General features: G+C 54.2%; 1 protein-coding gene across 1 annotated transcript in view; it reads left to right on the forward strand.

The window, feature by feature from the left end:
• The window catches only part of PLXNA2 (plexin A2), a 211,183-nt gene that overhangs the window by 179,260 nt on the left and 12,291 nt on the right, over positions 1–19,632 (forward strand). The window contains exons 14-26 of the mRNA XM_084865273.1: positions 305–422; positions 2,468–2,604; positions 3,833–4,000; positions 4,132–4,225; positions 8,577–8,816; positions 9,600–9,743; positions 10,464–10,698; positions 12,898–13,040; positions 13,651–13,919; positions 15,986–16,052; positions 16,248–16,394; positions 17,303–17,462; positions 17,780–17,883. Of these exons, the coding sequence (XP_084721399.1) occupies positions 305–422; positions 2,468–2,604; positions 3,833–4,000; positions 4,132–4,225; positions 8,577–8,816; positions 9,600–9,743; positions 10,464–10,698; positions 12,898–13,040; positions 13,651–13,919; positions 15,986–16,052; positions 16,248–16,394; positions 17,303–17,462; positions 17,780–17,883 (2,026 nt within the window). The remainder of the gene's footprint in view (positions 1–304; positions 423–2,467; positions 2,605–3,832; positions 4,001–4,131; positions 4,226–8,576; positions 8,817–9,599; positions 9,744–10,463; positions 10,699–12,897; positions 13,041–13,650; positions 13,920–15,985; positions 16,053–16,247; positions 16,395–17,302; positions 17,463–17,779; positions 17,884–19,632) is intronic.

The raw sequence follows: 19,632 nt of genomic DNA on the forward strand, positions 1-19,632 counted from the left end.
AGGCACTGCCCTAGGCACTGGGTACCACACGCTTGCTCAGGGAATTGGGCATTTTGGAGGCACACGGGGGCTTTAGAGATGATTTCATCCAGCCCCCCACTGCACAGATGAGAGAGACTCAAGCCCAGAGAGGGAAAGCCATTTCCTCCAGGTCACACAGCTCAGACGGGGAAGCGAGCTGAGCCTTGGTGTGTTGGGCGCTGTTGGGAGGCTGTGAGGACCCATTCGTTGTGACAGCGAGCAGTGGGAACAGGGAAGCCAGCCCCAGCTCGGCTTCTCACCGGAAGGCACGCTTTCTCCCTAGGATCGTCTGCGAGATGGGCCACGCCCTCGTGGGGACCACGTCTGGGCCCGTGCGCCTGTGCATCGGCGAGTGCAAACCAGAGTTCATGACCAAGTCCCATCAGCAGTACACCTTCGTGGTGAGTACGGGGTCTCGGGCAGGGCCGCAGGCTCCCAGCAAGGGCACACTTCCTTCCGGACTTCTCCATGCACCCCCTCCCAAGGCAGCAGCACCTCAGCCAAGAGACCAGGAGAGGGAACTTGGGGCCTCGCTTTGCAAGCCTGTCTTTCTGGGTGGGATGGGTGACTAAGGAGACTGTGAAGACTGGAGTCCCCCAGAGCCAGAGGTCAGAGTTCTAAACGTGGCCAAAGCAGGCCTTTCTTAGGATTCAGACCTTAGGAAGCACCTCCCAGGCTAGGGAGGGGTGGCCCCTCTCCCTGCCGATGTAGTACCTTCACGCGTAATCCAGCCTAATGATGCTGGAGCGCCTGGAGGACCCAATTAAAAGGGTCTAGATTGACCGCCAGCTTTGTTTTCTGCCGAGGATATTGTAAGTAGGAATTTAGCGAGGGGCCCTTGAAATCCTGCAGGGCCGTGTCTTTGTGTGGGATCACACGGGCGTGGGGTGTACGAGCGAGCTGCTCGGTGTGCTGGTGTGGTTGCACGCAAATAAGCACACATTCACACCTGAAACCATCTCTCCGTGCTCAGGCAACAGGTTGGAAAACCACAAAGGCCTCCTTTGAGGTGCCTACTGAGTCGATAATTTGCCTCCGGGGCCCTCAAGTCCCTTTTCTGACACTTACTTGGCTTCATTAAGAAATATCAGCACCAGCAGGTGGGGTCCAACTAGCCTTGCTGAGAGTTTTGAAAAATCCCTACACCACAAGATGATCATCTCTGCAGCATTTTTTTTTTTTTTTTACTGCTTGTTGTCGGTTCTCCCGTGCCTGCCTGCCTGTCCTGGCGCCTGCACCTTGTTCTTGTACTCTTGTCTCGGGCTGGAGAGAACCTCGGCCTGTCTGCCTCCAGCCTACCCCACCCTCTAGGCTAGGGGTGTCGAACTCAATCAGAGAAGGGGCCAAAATCTAAAATCCAGCCTAAATCGCGGGCCGAATGGTTTACTGAACAGTCATAAACTGACATTGTCATAAACTGACAGCGGAGTGCAGTGATGACAGCGCGGTGCGGGCCACATTGCAAGGCCTGGCGGGCTGGATTTGGCCCGCGGGCCGTGTGTTTGACACATGTGCTCTAGGCAGACAGACCAGGTCTTCTGTGAGAGGCAAACGCAGAAATGCCGGATGCAGAGAGAACTGAGGAAGGCCGGAGCAGGGAGGAGTGGAATGGCAGAGGAGAGAGGCTTTAGCCCACCCTCCTCCCCACAAAGGGGCAAATAAAAGCGCACGGTGGTCCAGAGCCTTGCTGCAGGGCTCACTGCTAGTGAGTGGCTAATGGGGACTAGTCCACGTCTGCGTAGTTGCTCAGTTAAATGCACTTTCCACTCCGCTCCACTGCCCTCTGCTGAGGCAGAAGCAAATCCTTTCTGATTCAGGTCGGCTGCCGGGTGACATTTCTTCTAAGCTCCGGGCTTAATTTTACAACTTAATGAGCTTCCTAAAAAGCCCCAGCCAGCGATGGGCCATCTATCCTCCTGGTGCTGGACGGGGAAGCCGTGGCTAGCATTCCTTTACAGCCCTCTGCACCGGAGACACCGCCGCGTCCTTCACATGCTCAGGGAGGCGTGGACGGATGTGCGTGGCCCTTAATGAAGGACTTCAGCCTCAGAGTGGCCCGATCCAGGCAGGGATGCTTCATTCAGCCCTATCGATTTTGTGCCCAAAAAATCAGTACACGTTCGAGATAGAGAAGCATTTTCAAATTGCTCTCAATTTGTAAACTAATTGATAGATTAGTCAGTGTCACCTCTGCCTTCCCATCAATGTTATGGGCACGAGACTCCCTGGGGTGGTAATTAATTCCGTGACCTTTCTGTCTTCCCTGGACATGCCCGGAGCCTCTCAGGAAGGGTCGGCGGAGAGAGGGTGTGGGATTCAAAAGGGCAGGGATAGTACCTCCACTCTGAGCATGGACATGGTCCCTCCTTCTGTCCTCACGTCTGGCATGTGTCAGTCCCTTTGCACAAAACCTGAGCTGTGATCATGTCTCTGCTTCCTCCCAAAGAACCCTTCCGTGCAGTCCCTCAACCCCATCCGCGGCCCAGAGTCCGGAGGCACCATGGTGACCATCACGGGCCGTTACCTTGGAGCTGGGAGCAGCGTGGCCGTGTACCTGGGCAACCAGACCTGCGAGTTCTATGGGTGAGATGGGCTCCGAGGAGCACTGGGAGACTGTCCTTGTGTGGCCTGTGCATGCTCACATATGTGCAGACATGGTTGTGTGCATGCACACGTTACTGTGCATGTCCATAAATATGCACACGTGTCCACAAGTGCCTGTGCATGCTCACACATACAACACATGTTTCTGTGCATGTTCACACATAGGCCTGCCTACCATCATGCTGTGTGCTTCATCCTTGACCCAAACACCATTCTGGTCACATAGCACTAGTCCATTCACACCTCCTGTATTACAGGGCTGATACTTCTAAAAATAATGAGAAGTGAGAGCCCCGCGCTGCTGAGGAGAAATGCCCCAGGAGCTGTCCAGTCACCAGCAGGCCACACATTCCTTAGGTCCCCATGTGTTACTTGAGGAACATGGACACTGCATGGCCTCGGCCCTCAGCAAGCCAGACTCACCCTCTGGGCATCTCATAGGCCTAAAAAACTGAACACCTACTCTTTGTCAAATACAGTGAATGGGGGTATAGAGAATCCTAAGAGAATTCTTAAAGAATCTATGCATGATAACCCAGCTTGCCCAGGATTGGATAATCGCCTCCTCGGACCATAAACTGCCTACGGGCAAGAACTGCGTGTTCACTTTTTTTGCATAGTAGGTGCTCAATGGATATTTATTTACTTATGTATTTATTTATTTTTAAATATTTTTATTAATTTCAGAGAGGAAGGAATAAGGAGAGAGAGATAGCAACATCAATGATGAGAAAGAATCATTGATCAGATGCCTCCTGCACACCTCACACTGGGGATCGAGCCTGCAACCCTGGCATGTGCTCTGACTGGGAAGCGAACTGTGACCTACTGGTTTATAGGTCAACACTCAACCACTGAGCCATGCTGGCTGGGCTCAATGAATATTTATTAACTGACTGACTAGATTCTAAGCATTAGTTAAATAGTCATTTTCTAAAAAAAATCCAGAAAAGAGAGTGAAACCCGTGAAGCCCAGCCCCTGCATCACATTTTCTAATCCCCTTCTCCAGCTGCTCCCTCCTAATCAAACCAGAGTTGGATCTCAGGGAAAGAGGATACTGACAAGGGAGGTGTTCCGTATTATACATACCGAGGACCAAGGACATGTCCTGGCCACACCCTCGGACTGAGGCAAGCCCCTTTTCCGGCAGAGGGCACCCCTATTGCCCTGCCTTTCTTCACAGCCCTCCTGCTGTCTCCCCATCAGGCGGTCAATGAATGAGATCGTGTGCGTCTCACCCCCATCATCCAACGGACAGAGCTGTGTTCCTGTCTTCGTGAGTGTGGACCGAGCCCGTGTGAACAACAGCCTGAAGTTTGAGTACATAGGGGACCCCCAGGTGCAGAGCATCGAGCCGGAGTGGAGCATTGCCAGGTGAGGCAGGGCGCGAAGGAATGCACCACGTGGCATCAGCCCCTCAGCCCAAGCATGGCTTGTGAGAGGACCCAGGGCTGAGGTGGTGGCAATTTGCACTTTTACCTAACCTGGCCTCTGCTTGTCTCCAGTGGCCACACACCCCTGACCATCACAGGCTCCAACCTGGACGTCATTCAGGAGCCAAGGATCCGAGTCAAGTTTAACGGCAAAGAATCTGTCAATGTGAGTAACCACTGGCCCTTAGCAAACACCATGCGTATCAGTGTTTTGTAATGTGATGAGCTCTGAGCTGGGCACTGGAGCATTTGAACGTAGGTGGCTCAAGACTGAGCCTGGGATCCTGTCTCCAAACGCCTGAGCCATAGTCATTTCTCGTAAGAAGGTGATATCATGAGTGTGTCGACATAGTGCCTTCTGAGCTTAAGATGCAGCGCAAAAGGGCTCCTGCTTTATGAGAAGGGGAAGAAATTCTGACTCCAGATTCAGGTACTTCTGGATAAGCAGGGCACTGCCAATGATCAGCTGGACAACCAAGATCAAGTGACCTAACCTCTCTGATCCTCCACCCTCGTCCGTTCATATGGTGATAAGACTTGCGTGCAGATTGGTCCCCTTCAGCCATTGGCCCTCAGGAGGTTGGCACTGGACACCTGTTAGGCACTGCAGGGAATAATCCCATCCGGGTCGCTAAGATGATCAGGTTGAACATGTTACTTTCCTCCTCTGAACTGAGCCACATAATTCAATTTCTTGCATTATGGATTTTTGTGATTTTTAAAGAAGTTTTCTATCATAAGGGCAGCGTGTCTGATATGTTATAAATATTTTAGTTTGTTCGAGTGGCTCTTCCCGGCCAATATTTTCTGAAACGTTATTGTATTTATAATTATAGTCCAGGAGATGCCGGCACTGTGAATTATGGCCATGATTTTTCAAATGAATTGCTATCATTACTGCTTCGACCTTCGGGGGATTGACGAGGCTGAGATGCAGATGGGGAGGATGGCTCTGTGTCTACTTTCATCTCTGACACATTCCCGGAGTGCTTGGGGCTCCCTGAGGAGACAGAAATGCACTAAATGACAGGATGCTAGAAGGCTAGACCTGGAGGCTCTCGGGGGACCTCTGGGGCCACCCCCTCATTGTACAGCTGAGGAAACTGAGGCCAGAAAGGAATAATGACTTGCCCCCAGCCATGCAGATGACTGATGGCAGGACCAAACTAGATCCCAAATATCTAGACTCTTTTAAAATATATATATTTTTATTTATTTCAGACAGGAAAGGAGAGGGAGAGAGAGAGAGAAACATCAATGATGAGAGAGAATCATTGATCAGTTACCTCCTGCACACACCCCCACTGGGGATGAAGCCGGAAATTGGGGCATGTTCCCTGACCGGGAATCGAACCCTGATCTTCTGGTTCATAGGTCGATGCTCAACCACTGAACTCCTTTATAACTAGATCACATGAGATGCTCCTGGAATTGGCATTCCATCATGCCAGGGACACCTTGTGAAACCTTCTACACACCAGGATCCCAGTTTTGGGGGCTAGAGGAGCACGTGGTTCCTATCACGGGTGTAGAGTGTGACCCCTGGGTAAAGAATCTGTGTCCCAACTCCACTTCCCGGCTGAGGCCGCTGCCCCCAGGAGCTCACAGACCACCTCCATCTGTCCAGCTCCGGGGCCTGCGTGGAAGGAAGAAGCGTGCGGGGTAGGAATGGGAATGGCGAGTTCACACTCAGGAAAAACAAAACTCCCCCCCACATTAGGTGCATTTTTAAAATTTAGATTTTTATTATTCAGGTATGACAAGGCCAACAGATCAGGAGATGATTAACATTAGGTAGTTTATTAATACTCTCACATCCCATCCTGGCCGGTTTGGTTCAGTAGATAGAGAGTCAGCCCATGGACTGAAGTGTCCCGGGTTCTATTCAGTCAACGACATGTACCTCGGTTGCAGGCTCAATCCCCAACCTTGGTCATGATGCACGCAGGAGGCAACCAATCGATGTGTCTCCCTCACATCAATATTTCTCTCTCTCTCTCCCTCTCTCTCTCTGTCTCTCCCCTTCCCTTCCACTCTCCCTGAAAATCAATGGAAAAATATTCTCAGGTGAGGATTAACAAACAACAACAACATACAGGTCCCAAGGAAAGGGGGCATGCCACGGGATGTGGGGGGTGGGGAGGGGAAGCCACAGAGTAGCTTAGGAAGCAGAAGGAGAAAAGAAAACTGGGGTGAGAGCCTTTATTTTGGTTTCCACAGGAAGGAACTAGCAAGGCGAGGCCGGCAGATTTAGGGCCAGTTTGGATCATTTCAATGGGCGGTGGGGCAGAGGGGCCCTCGCTGTCTGGCTCCCAGCCCTGGTAGAGTTAGGGAAGGTGGATAGCTGCCTACAGGGTGAAAGGAGGAGGTTGGGGTGTGGGCTCTGATTGGTTGTCTGCATTAGAAAGCACGCTCCAGCAGGCAGCACGCTGTTGGCGGTCCCTAGGGACTGGCGAGTCTGAGGAGGGGCAGTCCCTCCAGAGGCTGCGAGGCCCCAGATGTGAACACATCAGACAGACAATAAAAGGCACAGTTCATGTGGCACAGAGGGAACTTGGGAGAGGGAGGATGTGCCTGAGAAGTAGGCCTCCAAGGGTGACAGACGCCCAGGCCCGGGGTAGCCACTGAAGAGAAGCCTAGGCTGGGCCCTCAGCTCCAGCAGTGGCCTGCCTGGGTGTGCAGGCGGGCAGACGGGAAGCCCGTGAACTCTGCCCTGGGCCTTCTGCTCAGGCTGGCGGGAGAGAAGCACTTGGCCCTACAGCCCAGCCTGGGCCCCGCGGCAGCCTCCGCCGTCTGGGGCCTCTCCTTGCCTTTGGGCCCTGAAGCAGCCCCCAGTGATAAGGGAGAAGGGCCAGAGCCAAGGCCGCAGAAACCCCAAGGAATGTCTGGCAAACAAAATGCCGATGCAGCACGGGGCAGGAAGCAAACAGAGGCCTCTTGTTTTTGGAGGAGCCCAGTCTGGGGCGCTGGAAAGAACAGGGAAGAAGGTGGGGTGGAGTGGGATGGGTTGGGGAGGGAAGAGAGGCACCCTGGCTGCGTGTCTGCCCGCAAAGCCCGGGGTTTCAGTCTCCCTGGCTCAACTCTACCCTTTGACTGCACCCCCATTTTCCTCCCACCAGAGTGTCCCCAGCTGGAACATGAAGGGGACTTTGGGCCTCTAAGGGCTGCTGAAGTGGGAGCTGAAAAGGGTGGGAATGGGGACTGGCCTCCAAGATGGCAGGAAGCCCTCCCCGCGGTGAGCTGTTGCTTGAAATGCAAATGGCCTCTGGGAGCAGAGGGTTAAGGCTTGGCCTTGGAGTTCTGACCTCAGCTCTGAGCCAGAGGCAGCCTTTCTGCAGTTTCACACACGGTCTTGTTTTCTGAGCACAAAGTCCATGTATGTGTGTGTTGGCCAGACACGCATGTGCGGACCTGCCAGGACAGTGTGTACTCAAGCAGGCCGAGTTCTCACGGATGCCCTTGGCTATTGCCGGGACATGTGGCTCCCAAAACCGAAACTGAGCTGGGAGCTAGGAGTCCAGGTTTCTTCCTGAGCCCCACGTGGGTCCTATAGCGGTTCCTTCATTCCAGCCTCGGCCTCGGGCAGCCCCAGGTCTAGCCCAGAGGAGAGCATGACACACCTCATGCTAAGGAGGGGTCAGCCCAGCTAGGATCTTATTTGGGAGACCAGAGTCCACCAGTAAAGAATGTCCACCAGTCAATACCAAGGTCACATCCCCTCGAAGTTGGAGGACTTGCTTGGAAAAGAAAGAGATTCTACATAGAACATTTAAAGAGCTGAAGACCCCTTTTCATGAACCCATGCAGTCAGTAAACATTAACTGAACACCTACTGTGTGCTGGCAAAGTGCTTACCTCACACTACGTGCTGCTCCCCCCACCTCCCCTCCATACTCACACTCACACCCAGCACTGCATCCCACATTTTCCTCAAACTTCTATGCACTCTTATCTTGGGCTTTTGCTGCAATTTGTTCCCCTCCCCCTCCCTCTGCTTGCCTAGGTAAGTCCCACTCATTCTTCAGATTCAATTTCATTCATTTCTTCCCAGGAGAAGCTTCCATGAGCCATTGTCACTCACACATATACTCATGGCTACACACACGGGCAGTTGCCTGTACCTGGTACCACCCTCCATACCCCCCCAGGACCTTCCTCATATCCATCCGTGCCCCTCCTGTGTTCCCAGTCCTCTGCCAGGACTCTATAATGCTTGAATTGTTGGTCTCCCCTTGTAAACTGTGACTATTCACCAGGTAGCCCCAACTCCTAGCCAGGACCTGCCACAAAGGAGGTGCTCAAGCATTGTTGATGAGTGAATGAATGAATGAATAAGGTTAAAATGCAACCCCCCAAAATTAGTTTCACAGCACTTTGCCTCAAGGGGTTCACTATCTAATGAAGACAAGCAGTAGCCTAATAGTAATGGCCAAAGCAGGCAGCAGGTGGGTGGGCAGGGCCCCTCAGACCCCCGGCCGCTCGCTAGGCGTCTGAACGCTGCTCTCTGGGCCCCGTAGGTGTGCAAAGTCGTGAACAACACCACCCTCACCTGCCTGGCACCCTCCCTGACCACGGACTACCGGCCCGGCCTGGACACGGTAGAACGGCCAGACGAGTTTGGCTTCGTCTTCAACAACGTCCAGTCCTTGCTCATTTACAACGACACCAAGTTCATCTACTACCCCAACCCCACCTTCGAGCTGCTCAGCCCCACCGGAGTCTTGAATCAGAAGCCGGGATCCCCCATCATCCTGAAGGTAGGAACGTGGGGAGGCTGGGGAGCATCCTTCCTCTCTCCTGGCCTTTGACGCTCTCTTTTCTACTCGGGACGGGCTTCCAAAGCTGGCCTCTCCCTGTCAAGAGAGCCTATGTGTGGGGATTGGCCCAGCGGGCGATACTCGGGGAGGGGCCATGTAGCTTTACGGTTGGGAGTAGGCAGAGCACAGGATGTATTCTTATGTTACTGGTTAAAATCCTGTTCTTTTCCATACGAACACCTGTCAGCCCACCTTTGCCCTCCTCTGTATCTTGCACCTGGGATTCCTGAGAAACACGGTAAATATTGCTGCTCGTTCTCGTGAGCGCTGGGGCCCGAAAGGGCTGCCGTGAGATTGAAAGTCACCACTGCCTTCCTTGGCCTCTGTTGTGCACACGTATTTCAGAAGGTCACGTCCCTGGGACAAGTGGTTTGTTAGTCCCCCCCGCTCCCACTGATACCCGAGGTGGATTTTTTCACTTGTGTGGTGTTCTGCCTCCCCTTCCTCTCTCTCTCCTACTCTCTTCCTCCTCCTTCCTCTTCTCTGTCCCCTTTCTCTCTTTGTCTAAATTGTGCCTGTTCAAAGTCCTCTCCCAAAACTTCGAACAGCTACAGTTTAGTCATTGGCCACATTTGGCCACAATGGAGTCACCCACTGGTCTTCGCACTGCTGCCCTTCCCTCCTTAGTCTGTCCCCTTCACCTTTTTTTTTTTTTTTTTAAAAAAAAGGCAATTAACTTCTGAGCGCATGTGTCACTTATCCCTATTACACTATTACCTACAGGGCAAGAACCTCTGTCCTCCCGCCTCCGGAGGCGCCAAACTCAATTACACGGTGCTGATTGGGGAGACCCCGTGCGCCGTCACCGTGTCTGAGACACAGCTCCTCTGCGAGCCCCCCAACCTCACGGGGCAGCACAAGGTCATGGTGAGTGTTCTTCCTCCCCCTCGTCACCGTGCACATGTGATCGATCGGTCACAACAAGGGTTCTCTCTTCCGCCTAGTCCCGTGGTCGGCACACTGCGGCTCTCGAGCCACATGCGGCTCTTTGGCCCCTTGAGTTTTTAGCAAAGGCCAGCTTAGGAGTACCCTAATTAAGTTAATAGCAATGTACCTACCTATATAGTTTAAGTTTAAAAAATTTGTCTCTCAAGATAAATGTCAACCGTTGTACTGTTGATATTTGGCTTTTGACTGATGAGTTTGCTGGCCACTGTCCTAGTTCGTATCCCTCTCCACATCCTGCATTAAAACGGGAAATGGGTAGCAGTTGAGAAACACAAGAATGGGGGCCGGAGGGGCTATTAGGGGTGTCGAACTCAATCAGAGAAGGGGCCAAAATCTAAAATCCAGCCTAAATCGCGGGCCGAATGGTTTACTGAACAGTCATAAACTGACAATGTCATAAACTGACAGCGGAGTGCAGTGATGACAGCGCGGTGCGGGCCACATTGCAAGGCCTGGCGGGCTGGATTTCGCCCGCGGGCCTTGTGTTTGACACATGTGGGCTAGATAATCAGCAGGATGTTGTTTTGAACACGGACCACACTGTGCTGTGGTGGCCTCTCGTGTCCTTTCTGAAACGGTGCGGACCCGTGGCACGCCAGGGCTCTACAGCGTCTGTGTGTGTGTGTGTGCAATGCGCAGGTTCACGTGGGCGGGATGGTGTTCTCTCCCGGCTCGGTGAGCGTCGTCTCAGACAGCTTGCTGACCCTGCCAGCCATCGTCAGCATCGCGGCGGGCGGCAGCCTCCTCCTCATCATCGTCATCATCGTCCTCATCGCCTACAAGCGCAAATCCCGAGAGAACGACCTCACGCTGAAGAGGCTCCAGATGCAGATGGACAACCTGGAGTCCCGGGTGGCCCTGGAGTGCAAGGAAGGTGCGTGGAGGCACTTGGGCGAGGCCTGGACCCCTCTGTCTTTAGGGAACTTACTACCTCCCCCCCTTACCATCCTCCCTCATCTTTCCCTCCATCCTCCCACTCCAGCCACTGTGCTGGGACGTCCTGTTAGAACCCACAGTGAGGCCCAGGCCCGATCGTATCATTCTGTCCCCCGTGCCCTGACGTGGGCCTGGATCTGGCTGCTTCATCTCCCTCTCAGGGCCTCAGTCTCCCTCCATCAGAATCTCAGCCTCCAGAGCCCCCTGTGGGGGTGCCTGGCCCCTTTGGCAGAAGGCCCTGGGCATGATGCAGTGGCAGGAACTCCAGGGGCATCTCACCTGCCTCCCACTCCAGGGTTTGTTTTTCCTCCGAGCAGCCAGCTGAGCGCTCTTGTTGCCGGTGTCCTTGGCCATGGACGTGTGTGGGAGTGGAGAGTGTGTGTTTTTCCATCTCCGGTCTCCCACGCAACCGCAGCCGCGAGGCGATGAATGTACCTGGCGTCCCCGGGGGCTGCGGACCCAGGGAGTGCTCTGGGTAAACATTTCCATTAGGAATCAAAACATTTCTTCTTTGGCTGCCAGACGCCAGGATGGGAAACAAGCCCACTGCTGGAGGAGAGGGGAGAGCTCGGCTGAGCAGAGGTGGTCAGGGACTCATCCCAGTGCCAGGGCTGGGGAGGGGAGGGGAGGAGGGTACCAGGAGACAGGCCTGCCACCAAGGGGGTGCACCCCTGTCAGTTGAGGCCCTAATGGCCAGGGTGCCCCCAGGCTGGGTTGGGTTTGGTCCTCAGTTTCTCATGTATATGAGTGTGTATTTGTATATGTGTGTGTGTTAAAATACACATAACATAGCCGAAACCGGTTTGGCTCAGTGGATAGAGCGTTGGTCTGCGGATTGAAAGGTCCCAGGTTCAATTCCGGTCAAGGGCATGTACCTTGGTTGCGGGCACATCCCCAGTAGGGGGTGTGCAGGAGGCAGCTGGTCGATGTTTCTCTCTCATCGACGTTTCTAGCTCTCTATCCCTTTCCCTTCCTCTCTGTGGAAAATCAATAAAATATATTAAAAAAATAAAAATTAAAAATACATATAGCATAGACTTTACCATTTTAACCCTCACTGTCTCTACACCCCAGGGCTCTCCACTCCTCCCCTTCTGTGGCATTAAGTACATTCATGTTGTGCAGCCATCCCCACCATCCATCTCCAGAACTTTCTCAATCACAACTAAAACACTGTATTGGCTAAAGCCATAACCCCCTCTGCTCAGCCCTTGGCAACTGACGTTCTACTTCCTGTCCCGTGAGATCGACAGCTCTAGGGACCTCCCGTAAGTGGAATCACATGGTACTTGTCCTTTGGTCCCTGGCTTATTTCACTTAGCCTAATGTCTTCATGATCCGTCCATGATGTAGCACGTGTCAAACTTACTCCTCTTTAAGGCTGAATAATATTCCCCTAACTCTATAGACCACATTTTGCTTCTCCATTCATCTTCCATATTTGGGTTATTTCCACCCCAATATTGTGAATAAGGCTGCCGTGAACATGAGCGTGCGAGTATCTGTTCAAATTCCTGCTTTCGGTTCTTTTGGGTAGATACCTAGGACCAGAGTTGCTGGGTCGCATGGTAATTCTATGTTTAATTTTTTTAAGGAACTGCCTAATGGTTTTTGAAAGTGACAGCACCTATTTGCATCCCCACCAGCAATGTGACGGGTCCAATATGTTCACATACTTGCCAATATTTGTTATTTGCCATTTATTTTGCAATAGCCACACTTATCTCATGGTGGTTTCCATTTTTATTGTCCTCCGAGCTTTTGCATCTTGATGTATTCTCTTGCTTGAAAATTGGGATCAAAGCTTCCTGTTTGGTCATTGCTTGGCCACTTACCTGCTTTCAGCACCTGTAGCACCTGCATGACAGGTCACAGCGTTCTTCCTTTTCCTTGTCATACGTCAAAGAAAATTCAAAATTACAGATAAGCACAGAAAAGGAAATAACAGAAATCACCCACATTCCCACCACCTAGGAAAGGCAGCCTGGAGAGAATCCACCCCCTCTGAAGATGCACCCCTATAACCCTCCCTGTCTGTACCCCCAGCGCCCCCTCCTTCACAAACTTCTTCTCCCGCCTTCCCCTTTCTGCTGGGGTTCCCATCCTGAGCCTCCCTGTCTCTGCCGCCCTTCCGTAGCTTTTGCTGAACTCCAGACGGACATCATTGAGCTGACCAGCGACCTGGACCGCTCAGGAATCCCCTACCTGGACTACCGGACCTATGCCATGCGCGTCCTGTTCCCCGGCATCGAGGACCATCCCGTCCTGCGGGAGCTGGAGGTAACCCCCCACCCCTGGCCCGGCCACACAGTAGGGCCGCAGCACCTCGGTGTCCCGGGACAGGCCGATGGGGCCAGCAGCTCAGAGGAAAGTGAGAAGGGGACACAGCTGGTAGCAGCATCACCCCAACAGGCACATTTCCAATCGGGGAGATCACGGCTAGGGGGGGCACCCAGGCTCTGGGGTGATTCCAGGGCAAGGCTTATTATTTGTCATTTTTAAATGAATAACAGAATTAATTAACTACAACTCTGCCTCATTTTCCAATGGATTTAAGGTGGCTTAGGGAAAGATGTAGGATTCTGTGTGGTTTGTCGTTTGTTGGCTTGTCTTAATGAAGATGGTAAATCAGGAGAGAGGTGAAGGGGAGACCAGTAAGCAAAGCGGGTTTTGCGAGGTGTCACCAATCATATCCTTGGGAGAATTAGATGGGTGGCATTTGCACTGTGGGCCCTGCCTGGAGCCCAAACCCACCCCACCCCCCAACCCAAGAGAAGGTCAGAACAAGTAGGCTGTTCATCCTCATGGGCGGGATGAAGAGCCTCGGGGAGCCGGGCCGGGAGGCCGGAGCTGTCCTCTGAGGGGGTTCCCGCCCTGCCCGCCCACCCAGGTGCAGGGCAATGGGCAGCAGCACGTGGAAAAGGCGCTGAAGCTCTTCGCCCAGCTCATCAACAACAAGGTGTTCCTGCTGACCTTCATCCGCACGCTGGAGCTGCAGCGCAGCTTCTCCATGCGCGACCGCGGCAACGTGGCCTCACTCATCATGACCGGCCTGCAGGGCCGCCTGGAGTACGCCACCGACGTGCTCAAGCAGCTGCTCTCCGACCTCATCGACAAGAACCTGGAGAACAAGAACCACCCCAAGCTGCTGCTCCGGAGGTGAGCTGAGGCCAGGCCGGGCCCGGAAGGCAGCGGTGGGGAGTACCAGAGGGCTCCCCCCAGAAAGGCCTGTGTCCGCACATCCCACAGAGCAGAAGGCATCTCCCAGGCACTGTGGGGTGTCTGCAGCCCTAAACCTGATGGAGAAGTACAGGCCTTGGCTCTGATCTGGGCTTGAATGCCAGCTCCACCCCTACTGGCTGTGTCCCCGTGGGCCAGTGCCCTGGCCTCTGCCACCTAGTTTCCTAGTCATCGGGATAAGATGACACTGAGAGCACCTGCTGCACTATCTCTGTCCCTCCCGGTGTGTCTAGACCTGTGCTGTCCAACATGGTAGCCACATGTGATGATCCATTACCATGAAACAAGATGGATCATTCAGCCCCTCCATTACGCTAGCCCCGGGGTCGGCAAACCGCAGCTCTCGAGCCACATGCAGCTCTTTGGCCCCTTGAGTGTGGCTCTTCCACAAAATACCATGGCCTGGGCGAGTCTATTTTGAAGAAGTGGTGTTAGAAGAAATTTAAGTTTAAGAAATTTGGCTCTCCAAAGACATTTCAATCGTTGTACTGTTGATATTTTGGCTCTGTGGACTGATGAGTTTGCCGACCAGTGGGCTAGCTGCATCCCACCAGTGTCACCACACACCGGCCACCCTTGGGCAGAGCAGAAGGAGAGCTTCTCATCCAGCAGAAGGCCCTCCTGGGCCGCAGCAAGCTAGAGCTTTGGTGTAGCCTGTGCCTTCCGGGCCCAGCCTCTGGGATCTGCATCACCAGCATCCACCACATGCTCCCTCCCCGGTTGCCAGTTCTCCTGCAGAGGAGCGGGTTGGAGACCTTGGGGCCCACCCTCTGGAGCTCGGGGAAGCAGAGCACAGCTTGGGAAGGCACCAGGCCTACCTCGCTGCCTTCCCTTCAGCCTCCTCCGAGCCAGGGCGCAGGCCTCCAGGTCCCACGTGGGGTGAGAAGGAAGAAAGAATGGCTTTGTTATATGAAGCCTGGGCCCCTATCCTGCCAGTCTGAGCATTGGCAGCTCTCATTAAGAACCGTTGTCTTTAAATTAAATTAGAGCTAATCTCGGGCACAATGCGGGAGAGGGTGCTGGGAGGGGCCAGGGAGGGAGCTGCAATTTCTCCCGCTCACTCCCAGGCCCCCAGATCGCTGAGCAGCCTGGCAAACGCCTGGGGTTTACTGCAACCAGAGGGTATAATTTGCACCACGTGCAGGGAGTTAAAATGCGCCTCCACGTCCCCATCGCCGAGGACCTGTCACAGCTGCTTTGTTCCTTCCCGAGCCCCCAGACCTGCAGCCCAGGGTGGGGGTGGGGACGGGTGGTGCTTGTGGAAGCAGGTCCCCTGTCAGTGAAACACACACACTGCTCTCTACAGGCCGGGTGGGGAGAGAGGGGGCGCTGGGATCCAGACTCCAAATGACCCCAGTGACCCCTCCTGGCAAGATACCAGGTGGTATTCTTAGCACTTTACATCTTTAACTCATTCAATGCTGACAGCGATCCTATGGCATAGATGATGATGATGATGATGATGATGATGGTGGTGGTGGTGATGATTTAGAGATGGGGAAACCAAACTCAGAGAGGTGAGCTTGCTGGCCCAAGGTCGTACAGCCAGTACATGGCAGAGCCAGGATTTGAACCCAGGCAGTCTGACTCTGAGTATTGGAGGGCACTCCAAAGGGTGAGCTCCAACCCTCTCCTCTACCAGGTACCTTGTAGACATGCGAACTAGAGTACAGTATTCAGGCATGCAAGCCATCCCAGGGGGACAGGGAAACTTCATGACCTGAGGGCAGGAGGGAGGAGGGAGAACTGGTGCTTTATAGCCCTGGGGGGGGGGGGGTACTGGGCACCTTTATCTGCAGATAGCAGTACCACTCCTTTGTCACGGGGAACTGAGATCTCTGTCTGCCCCCCTGGGGTTACCAGCTGAGTTTGCTGGGACCCAGCTGTCCCGGCTCTCAGCCCTGTGTCCCTCTGTGCCCCCAGCAAACCAGGCCCTGCCCTGAGGCCCCTCCTAAAGGCCTGTCCCTGTCCCTCTCCCTCCCCAGGACAGAGTCAGTGGCTGAGAAGATGCTGACCAACTGGTTTGCCTTCCTCCTGCACAAGTTCCTCAAGGTGAGTGGGAGTGGGACAGGAGCCGCAGATGAGAGCAAGATTGGGGGGGGGGGGCTGCTCCTCTGGATGGGGGGCCTGCCCCCGGGGCTGCATGGGGACCACTCAGGAGCAGGCAGGGCCCCGCCTGGTGGTCGGGAGAGGAGGGCAGAGGTCCGAGGCCGATGCTGCCACATGCCTGCCCGCCTGTGCCTGCAGGAGTGCGCTGCGGAGCCGCTCTTCATGCTCTACTGCGCCATCAAGCAGCAGATGGAGAAGGGCCCCATCGACGCCATCACGGGTGAGGCCCGCTACTCCCTGAGCGAGGACAAGCTCATCCGCCAGCAGATCGAGTACAAGACCCTGGTGAGGAGGCCCGGAGCCCGGGGGGCAGCGCCAACCTCCTGCCCCGATCTCTCCTTCACCCTCTGCCCACACAGCCCGTCTGAGGGGGTCCATAAAGAGGCTAGGAGGCTGGCCGGCCTGGGAGCAAATCCAAGGGCACCCAGGGCAGGCAGGCCACCTGGGTGCCTTCTCACCATCTCCACTGGTGGGCCCAACGTGCTCTCGGCGCCTCAGTTTACCCTAGATCAGTGTTTTTCAACCTTTTTTGGGCAAAGGCACACTTGTTTCATGAAAAAAATCACGAGGCACACCACCATTAGAAAATGTTAAAAATTTTAACTCTGTGCCTATATTGACTATATATAAAGTAATTCTCTTGAATAGGAAGCAAATAAACACAAAGAAAGTATTTTATAATTACTTTATTATGAAATATTAAGTAAACAAAATAGTGAAAAATTATAAAATTCTTGTCTTGTCTGCACCTACGGCACACCAGGCAACATCTCGCGGCACACTAGTATGCCGCGGAACAGCGGTTGAAAAACGCTGCCCTAGATAATATAGGGTGGAGAAAAACTACCACCTGCCCTTAAGTATGAGGGAATTGGCATCCTGGGAGAGAGCGGGAGTCTGTGGCTTCCTAAGAGAGAGGTTTCGGGGAAGGAGCCATCTCGGAAGCCAGGACGCCTGGGTCCAGGGTCATCCCAGGCCACCCAAGAGCTAGAAAGTCGAGTCCCGGCTCTCTGAGGAAGAGGAGGTGGGCAGAGTGGCTCACGTCATTGTTGGCCGATGGCAGGGAGGTGGACGGAAGTGAAGCTCAGACAGAGAGGCACCCCTCGTCCCCGGGAAGGGAAAGGGCCTTGGAAAGAGATCCCTCGACTCCTCCCTCAACTCCCTCCTATTCCCCCGCTCTGGCCACTTGGCAGATCCTGAACTGCGTCAACCCGGACAACGAGAACAGCCCGGAGATCCCCGTGAAGGTGTTGAACTGCGACACCATCACGCAGGTCAAGGAGAAGATCCTGGACGCCATCTACAAGAACGTGCCCTACTCGCAGCGGCCGAGGGCTGTGGACATGGACTTGGGTAGGAGGCCTGGCTTGGAGTGGGGGGCAAGGAGGGGCGGGGGGAGGGTTCCAAGGAGGGCATTGGGGCTGTGGGGTGACTGGGTCCTGCCCAGTGAGGGGCACCCTGAACTACTGCTCCAATGGGGCTGCCTTTTGTGAGGCCCACACTTCTGCCCAGCGTTCTGGGCCCATGGAGGCCTCGATGCCTTAGGTGCTGCCACTGCACCAGCTCAAGGGAGCTGGGGTTGCAGGTTCCTAGAGAAGGAAGACTGGGGGATCCTGGCTAGCAGCCCCCACCCCTCACAGTCACCTGCACCCCCCCCCTCCCCCACCCAGAGTGGCGTCAAGGCCGCATCGCCAGGGTCGTGCTGCAAGACGAGGACATCACCACCAAGATCGAGGGCGACTGGAAGCGGCTCAACACGCTGATGCATTACCAGGTGAGGGAGGGGGCGGAGGGGGGGCGTCTCGGTGTGGGAGGGGGCTTCGCTGCAGGACCTTTGTCCCAAATGTCCCCTCCCCTCCAAGGCTGGCTCCTAGGCCCTGAAAAGCGTAAAGGCGCTTTCTGATCTTTCCTTTCCCCCCTTCTCCCAGATCCTAGTGCAGTGATTCTCAGCCACGGCTGCCCCTCAGCGTTACTGGGGGAAGTTAGCAGACACATGAGCACCAGGCCCACGTGGGAAACTGACTCACGGGCCTGGGGGGAGGCCAGGCACTGCTATCCTGGAGGCCCTGGCCCAGCAGGGAAATCGCATGTTGTAAAGTCCACCTGGAAGGTAGCCACTGTCGGTGGTGCCTGCGCTTTCTCCCTGGCCTCGGCAAAGGCGGCTTAGCTTCTCACGCGCAGCAGAGCAGGAAATTGGATAGACTCGTCTTCAGGTCTTACATCCTGCCCCTGGCTCGCCGACGTCCTCCGGGAAATTATGGAAGCTCTCGTCCTCCTTATCTGTAAAGCAGGGTTAACGGTGATCACTGCCCCGAAGTCCCGTGGAATAGGTTAAATACGGTGTTTAGCACACTGGTGGAACTCAACTGCCTGTTGAATGAGCAATCTAAAAAAAAAAAAAAAAAAATTCCCCAAATCCCAGCCCTCCCTGGTTTGGTTCAGTGGATAGAGCATTAGCTTGTAGACTGAAGGGTCCAGGGTTCGATTCTAGTCGAGGGCATGTACCTCGGTTGCAGGCTCAATCCCTGGCCCTGGTCAGGGCAAGTGTGAGAGGCAACCAACTGATGTGTCTCTCACATCGATGTTTCTCTCTGTCTCTACTCCTCCCTTCTACTCTCTCTTAAAAAATCAATGGAAAAAATATCCTAGGGTCAGGATTAACAACAACAACAACAAGAAACCATTTTAAAGAAAGAAAAATATAACTTAAAAAAAAAAAAAAATCCCAGCAAAAGAACAAAAGATCCAGGAGGGGTCCCCTCCTCCTCTCCCTCCCATGGTAACCACTCCAGGCTCGGGCCTCTGTAAGAGTAAGCACAGATAGGCGGGTTGGGATTCAGGAAAAAATTATAAAATAGAAGCTGAAAATGAGAGACACCAAGGGAAATTAAACCAACCAGAGGAAGTGCCTGAGGCTGCAGGGCCCGCTGGGACTGCCTGACTAATAACATTCTCCTGTGCCTGCGCCTCTCACGGGAGGGTGCGGGGGGGGGGGGGGGGGGGGCTGGCTGGCTCGGCTCTGAGGCACCGAGTTGCCAATGACCAGGAGATGGGGGACCTTCACAGCCACAGGAGCTGACTGGGTGCCTCCAGGGGCGCTGGGGAAACCCCGAGCTGCTCCTCTCCAGACTGCATCCCCCTTACAGGCCTGCATCATCCTTGCCCCAGATGGGAGAAGGATGCTGTATTGGAGGAGAAAGGGCTTAGCAATCTATATGTATTGAAATCCCTGCTTCCCCACTCCCCGGCGGTGTGACTTTAATCTCCCCCGAAACTCGGGCTTCTCATCTGTACGATGGAAATAACAACCCGACTTGCGAAAGGCGGTTGGGAGGATTAGAAACAACAGTGAGGTGCCCAGGGTGCGGACTCACATCCACGGAGCCACACACATGCGTGCTGATCCCGCCGACCCCTGCTCCACGGTGCCTAATGTATTCTGCACGGCAGTTGTAATGAGCCAATTTGAGCTGGAGAAGGAAACGCCAAGCAGAATAGCATCACGCCCCCGAATTATTAGTGC

The sequence above is a fragment of the Pipistrellus hanaki genome, assembly GCF_964339955.1.
Source record: "Pipistrellus hanaki genome assembly, chromosome: 18".
Classification (NCBI taxonomy): Eukaryota; Metazoa; Chordata; class Mammalia; order Chiroptera; family Vespertilionidae; genus Pipistrellus; species Pipistrellus hanaki.